General features: G+C 34.8%; 1 protein-coding gene across 1 annotated transcript in view; it reads left to right on the top strand.

Moving 5' to 3' along the window:
• Window positions 1-8,550, top strand: part of LOC138691718 (zinc finger protein 664-like) — a 30,250-nt gene extending 21,700 nt beyond the window's left edge. Inside the window, exons 5-6 of the mRNA XM_069814014.1 lie at window positions 2,372-2,454; window positions 6,793-8,550. Of these exons, the coding sequence (XP_069670115.1) occupies window positions 2,372-2,454; window positions 6,793-7,672 (963 nt within the window). The 3' untranslated portion in view covers window positions 7,673-8,550. The remainder of the gene's footprint in view (window positions 1-2,371; window positions 2,455-6,792) is intronic.
• The last annotated feature ends 11,280 nt before the right edge of the window (window positions 8,551-19,830 follow it).

Raw genomic sequence — 19,830 nt, 5'->3', positions numbered from 1 at the left:
GGCAATGATGTACCTTCCCCCTTGAATTATTTTACGAGCGAGCAATCTTCATCAATAAAATTAATTACATCGTTGGTTCTAAATTATAGAAGTTACAATATTCTAGCTATTCAACTTAAAATTACTTCTGAGGCACACTTCATTAGGTTTTTAAAGTAATCTCAAGTAGGATTATTGATTACAATAATCATTATTAAAGGATTAAATTTTACCCTATAAATACGTTCCTACTGTAACAACACTAGATTTAGCATTTTTATAAACACTGATATTAAAAAACGAAATGTTTTAATATTGTTTCGGTGATGTATGGCAATATGTAGAATTGGCATATCCTCAAGGACAGATAATTTAGCACTACTCTTTCCTACAATTTAACCAACTCACAGCCAGTGGCGCCACCCAAAAATTTGTCCTATTATTATTATTATTATTATTATTATTATTATTATTATTATTATTATTATTATTATTATTATTATTATCTGATGTGATACGTGGTGAATTGTTTATTGAAATCAATAACAGATATTTTAAAACGAGTAAGAATAGCCTATTGTTGGTGTGCACTTAATTTGTCTCTCCTACCACCAACTCTCGCAATCTTATAAGGAATAAAATTCATTTTTGTGAATTCTGACTTCACAGGCAACAGTGATCTAAAGTTATAGGTCAATTGTTAAAGCAATAAAATGAAATATTTGAAATATTTTCTTACCATTAGCATGTTAAGAAGTGTATATAGCAATAAAAATAAATAAATTTTTCTAAAATTACAAAATTACAAAAAAAGAAAATGGTGAGTGGTAGAAAAGCTCATCTGCTGTTACTCGCAACTAGATTCACAGTGCATGTTCCATATTAATTTTTTTTGTAATGTTTTGAACTTACAGTTATAAAATCAGCATTTACACCGTTTTCTATGAACTTCATTCTGCCATAGCTTTCTGTGTCTGGCACGAAACCGCTCTCTTTAATTGTTTTACAAGCGTTCACATTGACGACAAATTCCAGGTTCTGTACCACAATTCATTTGAGGTTATGAATCTTATAAATTCAGAGTAACAAATTTTATTAAAAATTATTTTTTTTAACATTCAATAAGGGAAATTTGCAATTGTGGTGACAAAACCTCTATTTTCTGCCATCTTATGTCAAAAGTAGAAGTCAAGTTAGAGAGTCTGCATTTTCAGTAGTACAACTTTTAACTGCGAAATATATTATTGTTTCAGTATATAACCTTTTTACTTCAAATATTCTTGCAAGTTCTCGTTACGTATTTTGTGCGAGATCGTGCGTATTTGCTTGTTTTCCGCACAGAACCAATACGCGGTAAGTGTGAAATACCGCATTCAGTATTCCCAACGTAACACACATAACAATTTCCCCCTTCTTACCGCTTAAGCGCGACATTCATTTTACTGCTTTAGGCTTTTAACATATTATTTGTAGAGACGTTTAACATAGTAATAATTATAAATTGGAAACTTACCACTGCAATTTCACCTAAATTGCAATGTTAATTATTGTTTTTAAATATTTGCAAAAATTAAGTAAAGTCTACTACTCCACGAAACTTATTGCATTCCTGATACAAGTAACATTAAGGAAGCCGTGAAAAAATCAACAAGATTCCAGATGCCGATGTTATTACTGCAATATGTTATATAAATAATATTGTTAAAATATTAAAATGAAAAATAAATCATTACATAACCTTACCGTTTGTTTTAAGTTCGCATTTATAGACTGGAGGGGAAAAAAAGACAGACGTATATCACGGCCTGCTGGAATATAGTAAACACAGAAAACATTTTATAGCAACAATGTTGAAGAAATATATTTTGGTTTTCCGAAGTTGCCGTCATTAAACAGAAACCAAGATGGAGATTTCATTGCAACTAATTAGAAATTCGTCTTTCAGGTATGTAATAAACGATCTTCGCACAAAATAATGTACGATACACGAGCGGTATGTTTGTTTTCATGTTCTCGGAAATTAAAAGAGCTCAACTACGTTTCGCTTTTTCAATCTTTCCCTCGACCATGAAAACGTCAACATACCGCTCTTGTAACGTATATTACTATTGCAGGTCCTTTATATATGACTTGTACATATTTCCAAGTTGAAACTTGTTTCCAATGCGTTAAAATATAAGCAAATAGTCTGAATTTAAGGAACGATGTAGGCAGGACGTACAGTAAATCAATCAGTTCGGGGGAACCAATTAGATTTTGTATAAAAATCATATAACCTTAACGAAAAGTTAGATTGGATTCCCAGGGTTTGAATAGTGAGGTATTTGTTATAGGAAATCAATGACCCATATGGTTAGTTAAAGCCTTCATTATTATTTACTCACTTTTCCAGGAAGATTTGTTCGATGTGAACAGAGTTCAGCAGGAACAGAAAAAGGAAGTATCTTCAGAAGAGGATGAAGTGTTGACTGAGAAGTAAGTGTATTGTTTTGATTCTTCCATTTTCATTCAATGATGAGACTACGTTTTTTATCTATAGTGAGGTCACAAAGTATATATACTTTTTGCTTGTATATGTACTTTTTGCTGGTTGAGTGGAAGAGAAGGCCTTATGGCCTTAACTCTGCCAGCTAAAATAAATCATTATTATTATTATTATTATTATTATTATTATTATTATTATTATTATTATTATTATTATTATTATTATTATTATTATTTAAGATATTTTCTGTGCATTGATCGCGTAACATGAGTGAAAGCACTATCATTGCTGTAGTTAGACATATCAGCCATCGTTTAGTTCATACCATCTGAAACAGACTAACTTAAATTTACATAAGGGGTAACGGGACTTTGTATACCTTGGTACTGATATGACAAATTTCACTATTATTATTAACATTACCATGACAAGTAACTTAGTAAAATTCCTATATCTGCTGCTGTATTATTCTGCTGTCCTCTGATAACAATGATCTCTTTTTTAGAGTACGAACACGTCACTACTTTGATTGATAGCATTTCTATTGCAACTACAATCCCTGTGCATTGTGCTAGTCCCTTGTTTTCCATGGTGCACAATTCCACAACTGCAAGAATTGCGACAGGTTTTTGCGGGCCTGTATTTAAAGGTTATATTACGTTTGCATCCGCAGCTTAGCTCATCTTTCTGTTCATGGTTCACTGCATTGTTAGTTTGTTCTCCCTATCAGATTTACATATTATTAACTGCAGGCAACTGTATCTTAAATAGCTGTTTTTATTATGAAACTTCCAAATTGTTGAAGTGACACATATGAATTTAAAGACTTTGATGGGTATTTCACACAGTTTTTCAAGAAAGCCGCATCTCAAAATGGTGACGTGTTTCAAGTATCAAAACACAAGATTTTCCAATACCAAATAGAGGTCAGTAAATTAAAGAGTGGAGGTTTGTTCTCCTTAAGAATAACGTGACTCCGACCCTCAATGTACCACAGCTATATCACGGGCAGTTACCTGTTATGGGAACAATATGGTGAAATAATGCTGAAAAATTAAGAAAATCCACTTAAAAATTTATTGTGACACTCTATTTAGACCGAGCTCAAAAAGCTAGTTAATTTATGTTCCCATGACTATTTTGAAGCTTTTGAGCTAATATAAACTAAAAATTGTGAAAATTGTGTCGCAAGGAGACTTTTTACTGACGTCAAAATGAAATACATTTAAAAAATATCATTTCAAAACTATTAGCCCTAATGACACCAAATTTTATACAGATGATAGTATTGTAGACATGTTTATGTAGTTTGAAATTCATAAATTTTGGATGAAAATTTTAAAAGATTTAAAACTCACATAAGTGTCCCCTTAAAAGTGCAAAGGTACTCCTGAAATATCTGTCAGAGAATGCACAACAGTACTTGCAGAGTATTAAGAGTGAGGAAGGTAGCAGAACTCAGAATGATGGCAGTGACTGAGAACAGAAAGCAATTTCTTATTACATAAAAATAGTTTCTTCATTATAAGTATTATTATTAATTATATCGGTATCGTATTCTGTTTTTTCTAGGCAATTATCTCAAGTGATGTGTGTATTCTGAAAATACAACTTATGCAATAAATAAAATTCATTATTTCAATTTACTGTGATCAGCGCTTTTTTTCAGACAGAACGGTCCGGAACGCGTTCCGGTAAAGTTTTTGCCATTACAAATTCCGAGATATATTTTATAAGCGAAATTGAAATTTAAAATTGCCGCCACTGCCGCGTCCAAGAGTTTACATTTTCTCATTATTACCGTTGGTGCAAAAGTAACTCATGCTATCTAGTGCTGCCATCTTCCGTTATTGATCCTGAAACTATAGCTCGAAATCGCAAAATTTCCGTTATGCTTAAAATCGATGAGCTCCGTTTGGAACTTACTGTAATATAAGGTATGTAGGCCTAATATTTTTAAACCTACGTTTTTATTGTATAATGTGATCCAGTTCCGGTAAACTCTTTTCCAGAAAAAAAAGCACTGATTGTGCTTATCTTTTATATTTCCGTAGTAAAACAATGTAATAAGGTCCGAAGTTCACCGCTTATCATCGTGTTTATTACCACCCATTAAACTCACGTGAGTGTTCATTATCGGGCAGAGTGGTGCATTATAACCTATAACTGTGCACATTTTTGTTAGTGTTGGTTTAATGATTTAGGAGATGTGATGCTTTTTTCGTCTCCTGAAAAATTGACTTCTCTAGACTTCGGTCCTTTTTCCTCTGACCGATTCACATACTCATATAATCTTGAAGATCGGGTCATTTGCAAAATTTGTATAACATTTGGACGATTGAGAACGTCAAAATTAAAGTACTATCTAGTGCATGTTCTGCATGTATTAATACAGTGCAATATCTCTGCCATTGTAATCAGCCACTGTACACTCACCTTGCTTTACAGCATTGTCTACAAGTATCAATGAATCTTTGATGGCACGACTAAATATCAGGTGTGTTATAGGACAAGACAATGGATCTTTTATGGAAATAGAATTCCTTAATTTTTTTAATGAGATATTCTTTAAACAGTGCATAGGTCTCATAATAGTAACATTTAACTTCAGATCAAAAATGAACAAATATTTTTAATATCTTAATATGATATCTGTTACCTAATATAAAGATAACTTCTTCGATAACTAACAGAAAACCATTCTTTCGGTAACAATTATCTTAGTAGATTGCCCTTAAGGCGAAGATATTTGAGTCTTAGTTTCAATGATGAATAATTAGAAAAAATTAAGACACTGTTTTGAGCGATGTAACATACATGACATAGAGTATCAGATCTGACAGGTAACAGAATTAACAACGCAAACATAAGCATGTGATAATCTAAATTTGTTGTTTTGCTTAAAAATCTTCAAAATTGGAACTTAACTACTTCACACGTGTACTATTATGTCCTCTTGATCTTGACTTTATATGTTGTTATTTGTGAAAAAAACAACACAAACAGTTCTGACAGAGTAAAAATGCACGCTTAGACTAAAACACAAACTCGCCAAACCAAAATTGGTGAACATAGCAGTACAATCAAGATGGCTCTTTGTACATCATACTGGCTTGTGCTGGCATCTGTTGGATTTTTTTCAACTATGTACCCATAGGAGCAGAGTGGTGTAACAGACCTGACTGATTTACTGGACTAGAGTAGTTATGCAATCATATTTAAGGAAATATGAACTCAGACATAAATGAACAAGTTTTGAAAATATTTTTTTAAATTTTTTTCTCAATTACATTGTTAAACAAACCTTTATCTGGACATAATCATGCTCCATTTTAAAAGCTTAACTAGTAAGAACACGGCATTTCAGCTGCTATAGTCCGGGTTAGCTTACTTCATACCCTAAGGGTGAAACTTAACCATATTTTCTCCCAATACTACATATGCTAGTGGTTTGTGGTGATTTTCTAGTTTGCAGGTTGAATTTTCTTTTGCCACCTTCGTTTCGAATTTCGTTACTGACAAATACTATAAATGGTAGTGAGTTCGTAACTGGTATGTTGGCATCTGAGACATATCGACAATATTTGTCAGTACTGGAGTTCCATGACATTAAAATTATACTAGATTTCTGAGACGTTACTGGAAGCTAGTGAAATTTGGTCATACTAATAATTAATTAATATCAGTATTAATACATAATAGTTATTTTATGTGTTGCAGTGGTGTTATAATTCAATACTATAGCCAGGTAATTTTTCGGAGTTAGTACTAATAATTTCATGTGGTGAAACAAAATACATTTTTAGGTTAGGTCTCGTGAGTCATTTGTTTAGCCAAACCAATTAATTTCGCATTGCCAGACAAAATATTTGACTTGTTGATCCCTTTCTCGTATAGTTTGCCTACGAAAATATGTTACAAATTATTGAATTATTTAGAATAACCTTCCAACATAAAGTACGGTAAGTAAATAAGTCACTTAGTATGTAGGATTGTGTGATATCTGGTAAAAGTTGGCAACACTGACAAGACGGCAATATTTGCTGTTTAGGAACTGTTCTTATGTGACCCTCACTATACTATGAGAATTTTATTTTATTCTCGTGAAATCTTTCATACGAAGGAAATTATTATTGTGACGTTTACTACATTAATATTGAAACTACTCACTATTAGGAATTTATAACTCTATCGTTATATATGAAATAATGGGAAGGATATGAATTGATGGACGGCATTTGTTATACAAATTCTGCAAATGACCTAGATATGTTGATCTCGCCACTTTGATGATTATGAAAACTGATAAACATTTGTATTGATTTCAGAATTGTGGATAACGTTCAGAAGATTGTGTTACAAGAACATGCTGGCAATCATCGTGAAGAAGACAAATTGACACAGTGTGGTAGCAACACAACAGACTGTCCAAATATTAGCGACTTAAGCCGTAATTCTATCAAGCGTAATATATGCAACGAGATTTCTGTAACACCGCAATCTCTGAAACTTCATTTTGATAAACACAATATAAAAGAGACATTCAAATGCGATGTCTGTGGAAAATGCTTCTTGAATCTGAATGATATTAAGAGTCATGCAAACCTACATACAGACGGTATGCTATTTCATTGCGATGTGTGTGGGAAATTGTTCAGAACAAAATGTGTTTTCAAGAGACATTCACGCATACACACAGGGGAGAAGCCATTCAAATGTGAGGTGTGTGGAAAATCTTTCACAAAATCAGGATACTTAACGGATCATTCACGCATACACACAGGCGAAAAGCCATATAAATGCGAGATTTGTGGAAAATGTTTTTCAACAAAAACAAATTTTAACACTCATGCACGCATACATACAAGAGAAAGACCATTCAAATGCAAGGTGTGTGGAAAGTGTTTCACACAATTATCAAGTTTAAATAGTCATGTACATATACATACAGGTCAAAGGACATTCCAATGCGAGGTGTGTGGAAAGTGTTTCTTTACATCGGCATATTTACACAAACATGCACGCATACACACAGGTGAAAGACCATTCAAATGCGAGATGTGTGGAAAGTGTTTTTCAGTATCGGCAGGTCTAGGCAGACATATACGCATTCACACAGGTTATCGGCCATTCGAGTGCGTAGATTGCGGAAAGTGTTTCTCTCAATTTCTCAATTTAAAGCGACATGAACGTATTCACACAAGATAACAATTCACTTGTTAAGATAATTTCAATGCAAATGCGATGTCTGTGGAAATTGTTTTCGAAACAAATCTACAATCATGTTCGTCTGCACACAGGCCAGAGCATTCAAATGCGATGTCTGCGGAAATTTTGTCTCAAATTGTCGTCAGCTGAAGAATCACGCACGCCTAAACTCATGCGAGAGACCATTTTATTGCAATCTAAGCGGAAATAATTATTCGGGGCTCTGATTGTGTAAACTAACATAACGTTCCTCACGCATGCGAAGTGCCTTCCACATGTAAAATCAGCGGAATATGTTTATATATATTTGTCTATGTAAGTTTCTGCTGGAACATTGAGAGTTTTAATACACAAAGACAATGAAGATTTGTTAGTTAGGGGCCAACTGATCGCGGCTGATTAACCAGTACTGCCATAACCGCAAAACTGGAGATTGAGTAACCTTGGGTAAATTTTGTGTTTTTATTTTGCATTCATTTATTTCTGAAAAGAAACTGTTACTCTATTACCTAAGGGGAGAGGATGGTATTTTTGTGTGAAACATGAGTAAATTAAAAAAAAAAGTCTTTAAAATACTCTGTGATATATGTGGAATGCATAGCATAACATTTTGTGGGTATTTGTGCCCTTATCGGATGTTGAGTCGCCATTTTTAAACTTTCTGCGTTATGGATTTTTAAATCACTTGCCCACTTTTATTGTTGTTTCTGGTAAATTAAATTTTCAAAAATTGTTTTTCTTTAAAATACTCTTTGGTATGTGTGGAATGCATTGCATAACATTTTGTGGGTATTTGTACCCTTATCGGATGTTGAGACGTCATTTTTAAACTTCCTGCGCTATGGATTTTTTAAATCACACGCCCGCTTTTATCGGTTTCCAGTAACTTCATTTTTTTTGCTGCATTGCCAGACAAAAATGGATATAATTTCTGAACTATTAGAGATATATGCATGAAATTTAGAACATATTCTTTAGACTATTAGGAAACTTTTGTCTGTAACAAAATTTTGTTAATTGATTTCATTTTAAAGTACATCCGTTTGTTTGCAAGAAAGGAAATCAAAATTGTTATTAAATTTTAATTGTTTATTTTACAAACGTAGGGACTAATATCAAAATTCTGTTACAGACAGTTTGTAGAACATGCTTTTGCAAATACATTGCAAAAAATTGTTTGCATCTATCTTTAAAAATGGTTTAGATATATCGGTTTTAGTACAATTTTGCATTGGGTACATTATTTTCAAATTTGGGCCCCCAGATATATATATATTTTTTTTTCCAAAATATTTTATTTGGTTGAGTTGCCACAGCTATGAGCTCTCTACATACAAAAAATTAATAATTTACACCTAATAGGAAAAAAGTTTACCTTTCCGAAATAGTTTTCCATAGAATCCAACAGGTGTCACATCAAAGGCTGCTTTCCTTTGAGAGATATTCAGTTGCAAAGGCGATCGCAACTCTTGTGTAAAGGAGAATTTCATTTGTTGCTAATAACCATAACAACGTGTTTTCTATGCTTGGTTTTTTCGTGACATAAGCATTTGCAAGTTTATGACAGGTTTATTTTTAGAGTCATAACAGTGTCTACAGTCTACAGTTATTTGTAAATAGTAGTTATCTACCATAGTGTTTTCATAAGTTTACATAGTTTTCTCAGTTATCATCTTTATTTACTAGTGTAAATTACGTGTGCACAGCGTGGTAGTGTGTATAAGGATAAGTTCTGCATATAATAAGCTAGGCCTATATATTTCAACATACCTAGGAAATAAAAAAAGACATCTGTTTATTATTATCATCCCAAACTTTGAAGTCAATTTTCTCCATTTTCATTTTCTGTGAATTTTGTATTGCTAAAAATGCTACTCTTTCTAGCTTGTACTTGCTATTTGGGAAAAGGAAATTGTAGCAGAACAATGGAAGGAGTCCATAATCGTACCTATCTTTAAGAAGGGGGACAAGACTAACTGTGGTATCTTTCGAGAAATATCACTTTGTTCACGTCGTACAAAATTTTGTCCAATATTCTCCATATGTATATGAAATTATTGGGGATCATGAGTGTGGTTTGAGGCGTAATAGATCAACTTTCAGGGGCGGCTCGTCCAGAAGAGTTGTGGAGCTGCAGCACTCCCTACTTTGACAGGAAAATAAAACTAATACCTATTTATTTTAATTTGTAGAAGAATTGTTACAACTTTTATTGGTAAATTGCTTTATATTTCATCTGGCTGGGAACATGTCCTATTATCTTATGCATAATCTTTTTGTACTGGAATTGACACTGCATTCAAAGCCGTCTTCGGATCTGCAGGGTGGGACAGCTCGTAGTGAGTGTTTCTTGCACGGTCAGGAGGTAGAGAGGTGAAGGGAAGCAGAGGTAAACTGCCGCTGTTTAAAACCCATATCTTCGCTGCAGTGACTTGCAGAGCCAGGCCACAAGGGAAGATCTTTCCTCCCCTCCCACATCGCTCTTATAATGCTACATCAAATTGATTCTGTATTCCCTTGAAACTAAATGGCAATTTTTTTTTATTTTCTCTTTATATATTTATTGTTGTAGAATCTTATCGATTTAATATAACGGAATTACTATTCTCTTTTGCCTTATTATTAAGTATATATCCAGCCTCCAGTAGAACCTAATATTTGCCTTAACTCAGAATGATTGCACGAGTAGATTCCTTTTGATATAGCACGTAAAATAGGAAAGAGACTTCTTTTCCAGTTTCAGAAAATTGTTGACCATCAGTATATCCGAGTGTTGCATTGGTGTGACGTCTTAGTACCGTAACTTAACCAGTGCAACTGTGCAAGCATGAGTGTGTGTGAATTACAGAATATTAATTTTATTTTTCTCAACTTTCACTTGCGGAGAAGATTGATGTGAATTTAAAGAGTCTTCTGTTACCCGACTTAAATCTTACTCAAGCTTCACCCAGCCGAAATAGTGGATATATAAGGAAGTTTAACAATGAAATTTACGCTAAGCATTTGTGGTTACGTGGATGTGAACAAAAAAAAATGCTGTATTTTGTTTTCCTTGCCTCCTCTTCGGTGGTATAACAAATACCTTACTATAATAATACCTGACAGCTAGCAGTTTTGCGTGCGAACGACGCTGGTGCTGCTACCTTTCTGCCGGTGTGGAAATACTCGTGAAACAAACTGTAATCAACTGCAATGTATATTGTTGCTGGGCTAGTTAATAGTTTTATTAATTAGTGCTGTGTTAAAATGTCAGGGTGTATATGTGCTGTTTATAATTGTGACAATTGCAGCATTACAAATTGCTCCAAATCGTACTTTCGATTTCCGACAGTTCATAAAACGTGAGTCAACAAAATTCGTTATTAGGCCTAATGCCTTTGTCTCTGTGTTGATAGAACAATAAAAATTAACTTTTTTATTTAAACCTAATAAATGAATAGAAGTTAAAATATATTGGAAATTTTAAGGTTTTAGCAAATTAAGTTTTATTGTTGTCTACATGCATTTATTAATAATTATTAAAAGCATCAGAATACTACCATTTTTATTTTTGCAGTTGTCAGCAATGGGTATACAGTATAAAGCATTATTGTAAATTCATTCCTAATGTCAGAACTGAATTTGTCTCACTAAAGCAAAGAAAAAATATGTAACAATTAATAATTACGGAAAGTAATATGAAGTATGTAATATTCTCATAATATGCAGCTCTGATATAAGGTAATAATTTTACATTAAATACTATTCAACATTTCTTAAGTGTTTGATACTGTATATAATTCCACATTAGTAACGCAAGTTTTTAACAATAGTAAGAATCCCTATATGTTAATATTTGTATATGTGGACGTAATTCCATCCCGCTCTGCTAGATGTCAGGTCCGCGATATTTCTCACTCACGCCAATGCTACTAATATACAGCCGTCCGGTATTATTATAGTAAGGTATTTGGCAGTGGCGGTTCCTCGGGGGTGGGAAGGGAGGAAGTCCTCACATTTTCTTCTTTTGAAAGTAAATACCAAATAAAATATGTGCCTTGAAATTCGAGGATAATTTTTAAGTTCACAGCTATAAGAAAAACTCGGTTGATCGAGTTTTAAACGACGCGCGCTCATGTGCTGTAGAAAACTGTGAGAAAGATGCGAGATTGTCTGGGTAGAGGAAAGGCACTCCATTCCTCCTCTACTGCAGTTAACACACATAGACAACAGCGCACTAGCGGCCAGAGAAAGAAGCAGAGTTTTAAAGCAAGTAACTGAATGGAGAGGGAGGAGATCCTCCTCTGAATCAATCATGGGCTGTAAATAGAAACCGACTGGTCGTGCAGCAAGCTCGCTACCGCTGCCACCTGACGATGTTGCATTCAACCGGACTATAACACAGAGACACAATAAAAACAGTTTTAACGCAACGCTATGAAAGACACCATGTAAACTTTTTTTAAATTATAAATAAAAAATATTATTCATTGCACTTTATATAGGCTACTATTCATGGTTTGAAACTTTCGTAGATATTTGAAAGTTAAAGTCGGGTTTATGTAAAACAAAGAGAAAGTAGTTTTACGTAGTTGGCCCCTGAAATTCACTTCTATTCAATGTTTACTAGACAGAGCAACAGCCATGTTGTCAGTTTTGTACAAATATATTTGAAACTTAAAGTAGGTACTCCAAACTTCATCATTTTTAACATAAAAAATTAATCGGCCACCGGCAGCTTTGAACAATAATGATAGTATGACTTTACAAGAACTGACATTCTTCAAAAGCATGTGATACTGAACTTGTAAAATGTACATGTGGCAGCACACACCACGTGGGTGGTTGCAGTGTTCTCGCTTTCCTCAGATTATTTCCCATTCCCATTTCCATTTCCGTAAAACGGTTCTGGTTACGAGTTAGTAACTAGTCTCTTCCAACACGTGTGTGCTCGAAAAATGCTACGAGGTTGTGAATTTCCTTGTAGTTGTTAATTTGTGCAATTATTCAACAATGAATGGAAGTGAAATCATAATATATTTTGGACAATTTAGGAAACTCAGTTTACAAGAACAGATTATTGCTATATAGAAGGGAAGGCCAACCCCAACACTACCTGGTCTTACATGTATGCATGTAGGCTAATTTGTAGCATGCTTCATTCAAGAAGGTGTCATTTAGTGCTGTTAATTTCTTTCCTCCTCTTAAGAAATATGCAGGAGCCGCCACAGGTATTTGGTATAATCTATGAACTAGGAGTGGTCTGACAGATTTAGGACATTCGCCCCTAAAAATTAAAAAGCACGAATCTTCGCAGTCTCACCTGAAAAATGTTGTTTAATTGGCTATGTTAGGCAAAACTAATATTGCTGCGCAATTAAGTGAAGCGAACAGAACAGACATTATCAAACATAACGAAGTGAGAAAAAATAGTGAAGTTATTAAAAAAAATATATTGATTTTATCAAATTTTGTGGCCAATATGAACTTCCCCTTCGTGGACATGATGAAAAAAATGATTCGAAGAACCCTGGTGTATTTAGTGGTTTGCTACAGTTCGTGAGTAATCTAAACGAGCCTCTCAAAAATCATTTGGAACATGTCACTGTTTAAGGGTAATTCTAAAACAATTTAGAATGAACTTGTAGATTGCATGTTGAGTGTCTGCCGATCTGAAATTCAGACTGAAATCGATGTTATTAGTTTTTTTTTTTTTTAGCGATTATAGCAAATGATGTTACAGACGTCTCCAACTAAGTAAGAAAGTTTGGTTTTTCGATATGTAGTGCATTTATTTTAGTCCTATACTTATTAGTAATGGTATTAATAAGTGAAATTTGTATGTACCCCAATCTACTGCAGCTCCCCCAATCCAGAAGTTCACTAGCCCCCACTGTCAACTATTGATAAGAAATTTAATATTCGATAGATAATGGAGAAAAAATGGGAATATAAGGGTACAGTACATCAGTTATTCATATATTTCAAAAAGGCATATAACTCGGTTAAGACAGAAGTTTTATGTGATATTCTTATTGAATTTGGTATTCCCAAGAAACTAGTTCGATTAATTAAAATGTGTCTCGGTGAAACGTACAGCAGTCCGTATAGATCAGTTTCTGTCAGATGCGTTTCCAATTCACTGTGGGCTAAAGCAAGGAGATGCACTATCACCTTTACTTTTTAACTTTGCTCTAGAGATGCCATTAGGAAAGTCCAGGATAATAGAGAAGGTCTGGAATTGAACGGGTTACATCAGCTGCTTGTCTATGCAGATGACGTGAATATGTTAGGAGAAAATCCACAAACGATTAGGGAAAATTAGGGAATTTTACTTGAAGGAAGTAAAGAGGTAGGTTTGGAAGTAAATCCCGAAAAGACAAGGTATATGATTATTACTCGTGACGAGATTATTGTACGAAATGGAAATACAAAAATTGGAAACTTATCCTTTGAAGAGGTGGAAAAATGCAAATACTTGGGAGTAACAGTAACAAATATAAATGATACTCGGGAGGAAATTAAACACAGAATAAATATGGGAAATGCCTGTTATTATTCGGTTGAGAAGCTTTTATCATCGCGTCTGCTGTCAAAAAATCTTAAAGTTAGAATTTATAAAACAGTTATATTACCGGTTGTTCTTATGGTTGTGAAACTTGGACTCGGACTTTGAGAAGGAACATAGGTTAAGGGTTAAATACGTAAAAGGTCAAACTACAACAGTGTTCATAAGTGAAGATAAAAAATAATGGAGATAATTATTACAGTTGTCTGAACACTATTTATAAATAGTCTTCAGACAAATGTAATAATTATCTCCATTATTTTTAATAGGTTAAGGGTGTTTGAGAATAAGGTTCTTAGAAAAATATTTGGGGATAAGAGGGATGAAGTTACAGGAGAAGGGAGGAAGTTACAGAACACAACTGCACGCATTGTATTCTTCACCTGACATAATTAGGAACATTAAATCCAGATATTTGAGATGAGCAGGGCATGTAGAACGTATGGGCGAATCCAGAAATGCATATAGAGTGTTAGTTGGGAGGCTGGAGGGAAAAGACTATTGGGGAGGCCGAGACGTAGATGGGAAGATAATATTGAAATGGATCTGAGGGAGGTGGGATATGATAATAGAGACTGGATTAATCTTGCTCAGGATAGGGACCAATGACGGGCTTATGTGAGGGCGGCAATGAACTTCCGGGTTTCTTAAAAGCCAGTAAGTAAGTAAGAATGTTCAAATTTCACTAGCTTCCAGTAATTGACTCAGGAATCTAGAACAGTTTGAATTTTCAGAATTTAAACTACTGACAACTTGTGTCACTGCAGCCAACATAAGTCATAAAATCACTAGCAGTTATATTTCTCAGTACCGAATTTCGAAACAATGTTGGCAGAAGAAAATTCAACCTGAAAACTAGAAAATCGGCATAATCCACTAGCTTATGTAGTAATGGGGGGTGGGGGGGGATTGGTTAGGTTTCACCCTTACGGTATTAAGTAAGCTGATCCGGACTATAGTCGTGTGACAGTTGTTGCCATAATTCTGCAGAAGGCGTCCAGACTTCAGTACCCCTTGCTTGTCAGGGGCGTATTCTGCGGACTACCAGGGCTACCGGCGGTAGCCCAAGGAAATTACAAAAGAAAAAGTTTATAATATAACATAATGTAATAATTTGGTATTATTAGTTTTACCACAATAATTAAAATTAAAGTAATTGTTAGATTTATATGCGCTCTCTGCTCTCGAAAAGAAACAAGTTGTCAAGGCGGCATCACTGGAGAAACCGCTTGCTACGTGAGGTAGCCTGTGACCGTACCGCGCACGCTGTCCGGTCGCACAACTGCCCATCCCCCCGCTCTCTTCTGTTTCCAACGTGCAGTGTAAGGCCGGGTGAGTTGCCGCTCTCGTGATCGGTTTCTTCGCAGGCGCGAAGCAACAGTACGCTTAGCACGCTAGCTCATGAATGTAATTGCGTTCTTGCAGTGCAGTATTTTAAATTTGTGATTTGTTCGAGTGTCTAAGAGTTACATTAATTGTGAATTATTAAGTTTTTAATTTCCCAATTAAGTGATATTGTGAAAAATATGGCAGAACAAGTTTCTGGAGAGGTTTGTGTTGAAAATGACTGTGTAATAGAAGGTTTATTAAAAGTGCCTTTTAACCGTCGTACATACAACGAGGAAGTTGAAATTGTGAAAATGGAAAGACCAACTCCTGAGTTAAATTTGTCCATGGACGTAAAAGAAAAGCAGCGTGAGTACACACGCCATTTCACTTCAACATCATATGGTAAGTGGAATTGGTTGTGTGGTAGTTCTAAACTGTCTAAACTATTTTGCTGGCCATGTTTGTTATTTAGCCGCGAAACTAATGTGTGGTCAAAAGAGGGTTTTCTAATATCAACTCCCTTCGAACGGCAGTCCTAAAACACGACAAATCAAAAGCTCATATTTGTAGTAGCATGAACTTTGCAAACTTTGGGAAGACAAGAATTGATTTACAGCTAGATAAGCAAAAAGCTCTACATACCAACCAACACAATGCTCCTGTGGAAAAAAAATCGGGAGATTTTACTGCATCTTATTAACGCAGTCTGCTTTCTAGGAAAACAAGAATTGGCTTTTCGGGATCATAATGAGAGTGTGGAATCAGACAATAGAGGAAATTATATTGAATATTTAAGTTCCTTAAGTGAATTTGACCATTTACTGGCCAATCATCTTGAAAGTTCAACAGTATTTCGTGGTACTTCTCCCGCAATTCATAATGACTTAATATTTGCTATAAGTGGGGTTATGATAAAGAACATAAAATCTGAAATAGAAGAAGCACCTTTTGCGGCCATTGTTGTTGATGAAACAAGTGACTGCTCTAATCAGAGTCAATTTTCCACTGTTTTAAGATACGTCAATAGTACTGCCAATGTTCAAGAACGGTTTATAGGATTCACAAATGTCAGTTCGGGCAAAACTGCTGCTGCTTGGTTTCAGCATGTGGAAGGTGTTATAGCAGAATACAATGTCGGCAATAAGTTAATTGCACAGACATAAGATGGTGCTTCAGTTATGGCGGGAAATATTAATGGCTTAAAAACAAAAGTTCAAGGAAAGTATCCTTAAGCACTATTTGTCCATTGTTACAGCCATGTTCTCAATTTAGTTTTGCAACAAACTACTTCATCCATTCCAGAATGCCGCATTTTTTTTTTCAAAACACTGTCGGGTTTAGCTGCATTTTTCTCATCATCTCCTAAAAGATCAGAAAAACTCAAGAATTTATGAAACAGAAACTCCCAAAAGTAGCACCAACTAGATGCAATTTTACATCTCGGCTTGTAAATGCAGTAAAGGAATACAGAAAACAACTGACTGCTTTCTTTGAAAATATAATTTGTAATGACTCTGAAGAAAACTGGGTTGATGATGTAATTGTGCAGGCTCAAGGGTATTTGTATTTTTTCACACAGTTTCAGAATATATTTCTTTTTGAAGTCTATGCTAGAGTGTTCGCACATACAGATGTGCTCTACAATATTCTTCAGACAAAAAGTCTAGACATAGCATACTGCTTGCAAGAGGTATCAAAGTTAAAAAGTACTATAATCGAGTTCAGACGTAGTGGGTTTCCGTCCATATGGAGTAATATGGAAAATGAAAAGCCAATACAATGGAAGCACCATTAAAGCGAAGAAAAGGAGATGATGAATTGAAATACAGGCAGCTGTACTACAGCATACTAGATCATATGCACATGGAAATTACTGACAGATTTTCTGATTATGGAAAGCTTCAGTTCACATATCTTCTAGATTCTCAAAAATTTTCTGCTTATAGAGAAAACTTCCCGAATGAGGCACTAAACAAATTATTTCAGTCCTATAACAGTCACTTTGATCAAGTACGTTTGAAAAATGAATTAAGTGTAATATATTCAGCAGAGGTCTTTGATTTTTCGAACAATCCTATCCATGAAATATTATCTGCCATATATGAAAACCAGCTGAACCAAGTTATTCCTGAAGTCCTTAAATTGGCAACATTAATTGTGACAATACCAGCTACGTCAGCAACAGTAGAAAGACCATTTTCTGCGTTGAAGAGAATAAAATCCTACTGTAGATCAACTCATACACAAGAACGTTTATCCGGCTTGGCACTGATGTCCATTGAAAAGTCATTTCTACAGAAACTTCGTAAGCGGCCCAACTGTAATTTCAATGACGAAGTCATCAAAGTATTTTCGTCCCAATCAAGACGTCTGAAATTCATATATAAATAGGTAAGGAATTTTATTATAGGGACTTTAAAATATATTTTGTGTAATAATAGGGTCAATGGTAGCCCAGGCCCTTAAACCAGTATACGCCACTGTTGCTTGTTCATTTACGGAGTCGGGAACTTCCAGGTACTTCGACGATAATCTCCAAGACTAACACTAAACATTCGGGACGTCGATATTTTGGAAGTGTAGAGCTTTCGAGATATTGGAAGCTGATTTTGCAGTGGATTTCGGCAGTTACTGGCCACAATAATGACCAGTTTCACCAAGCCTTTTTAAATGAGCCAAAACGATCTGCTAACAAAATAATCTATTTTGTGTGCACAAGGTTGGAATTTTGAAGTAAGAGGGAAAGGGTGCAATCCATGTTCTTGAGTTTATCCAACGATTCTATTAATTTTAAATACATCGTTAAAAGTCCGCCCTTTCACCGAATTCTGTTTCCTTTAAATTAACGTGCGTTTGCTATTTCTTATTTGTATCTTGCATGTCAAATTTTTCATTCAACGATGACTTCGGAATTACGAATGTGATTGGTTGCAGAGAATCACGGCCTCCTTAATTTGTATGGGAGGAAATTGCAGAGTTGTCTTTCCCTGGATTGTCATTATTGTGAGTACGTAATGTAAATCATGGAGCAGCCACAGAAAAGACACCGAGGGAGTAATTTTGCAGCGACAAAAAAAAATCAATCTTCATAGAAATTGTACAAAAGTATGTATCTGTAATTGAAAATAAGAAGACAGACGGGACTACGCTAAAACAAAAAGAAGCTGCTTGGGAAAAACTTTGTAGTGATTTCAATTCATTTCCCAATGTAAAACGAAACTTAAAACAACTGAAGTCATGAAATGTCTTTTACATGTTAACTTGTTGGACCAACATGCCTTTAAAAAAAATTGAAGTCATGTTATGACATTGTTAAAAGGAAATCTGGTTGAATGAAGATTGAGAGACTTCTCTTTCTGCACTTTCAGCAGTCTTACATGTCGTTCTAACATAACTTACGAGGCATTACGAACGTTTCGCGCTTGTTTGAATGACGAACGTTCTGCGCTAGTTCGCAATGTTCCTGCGGGATGTTACAGCGGGTATTTTAAAATGTATATATTCATAGCTATCGAAATGAATGTTTCGCGCTAGTTTGTAATGTTCGAGCGGGAATTTAAAAATACATATTCGTAGTTGTGGAAATGGCTGCAGTAGGTGATCGTATTAATGTTAGAGAGCTGAGCACTCAATAGCGAAAATGAAGTGCGACAGTGGTGCCGGGAGAAAGGTCTGCTTCCCGCAAATATGGAGTGTCCACTTTGTGGAGAATTGCTGTATTCTCAATTTCGCAGGAGCGTCAAATGCAGTTTCTTTATTTGTAAAAAAAAAAAAAAAAAAGAAAAATGCTTCGGGCATGAGGTTTATGGAAAATTTAAGTTGTCTGCTGCAGATAACACATGTTTCAGTCGTGCGAGATTGTCAACCATGAGAGTTGTTCTTATAATGTACAGTTTTGCTGTAAAGTTTTTGTACTCCCAGACCATAAGGGAGTGCGATGAGATGAATGTACCAGATGTAGCGGAGTCAACTATCGCGGATTGGTTTTCATAATTGAGGGAACCGTGTAAAGGTAAGAAAATGAAGTGTTATGACAGATTAGGTTAGTTTAGGCTTTTATTATGCCTTAGGTAATTATCTGTGACAAGTTAGGTTAGGATAGTTTAGGATTTTACTGACAGGTTAGGTTTGTTTAGGATTTTAGTGACAGGCTAGGTTAGGTTAGTTTAGAATTTTAGTGACAGGTTAGGGTTTTATTATGGTTTCATATACGAAACTGTGGCAGGTTTTGTTAGGATAGTTTAGGGTGTTGTTATGCCTTGTGTAGGCAAATATGCCGCAG

Source organism: Periplaneta americana, chromosome 16 (genome assembly GCF_040183065.1).
Source record: "Periplaneta americana isolate PAMFEO1 chromosome 16, P.americana_PAMFEO1_priV1, whole genome shotgun sequence".
Taxonomy (NCBI): Eukaryota; Metazoa; Arthropoda; class Insecta; order Blattodea; family Blattidae; genus Periplaneta; species Periplaneta americana.
Note: the sequence above shows the minus strand (reverse complement) of the source record. Positions and strands in the feature narration are given on the sequence as shown.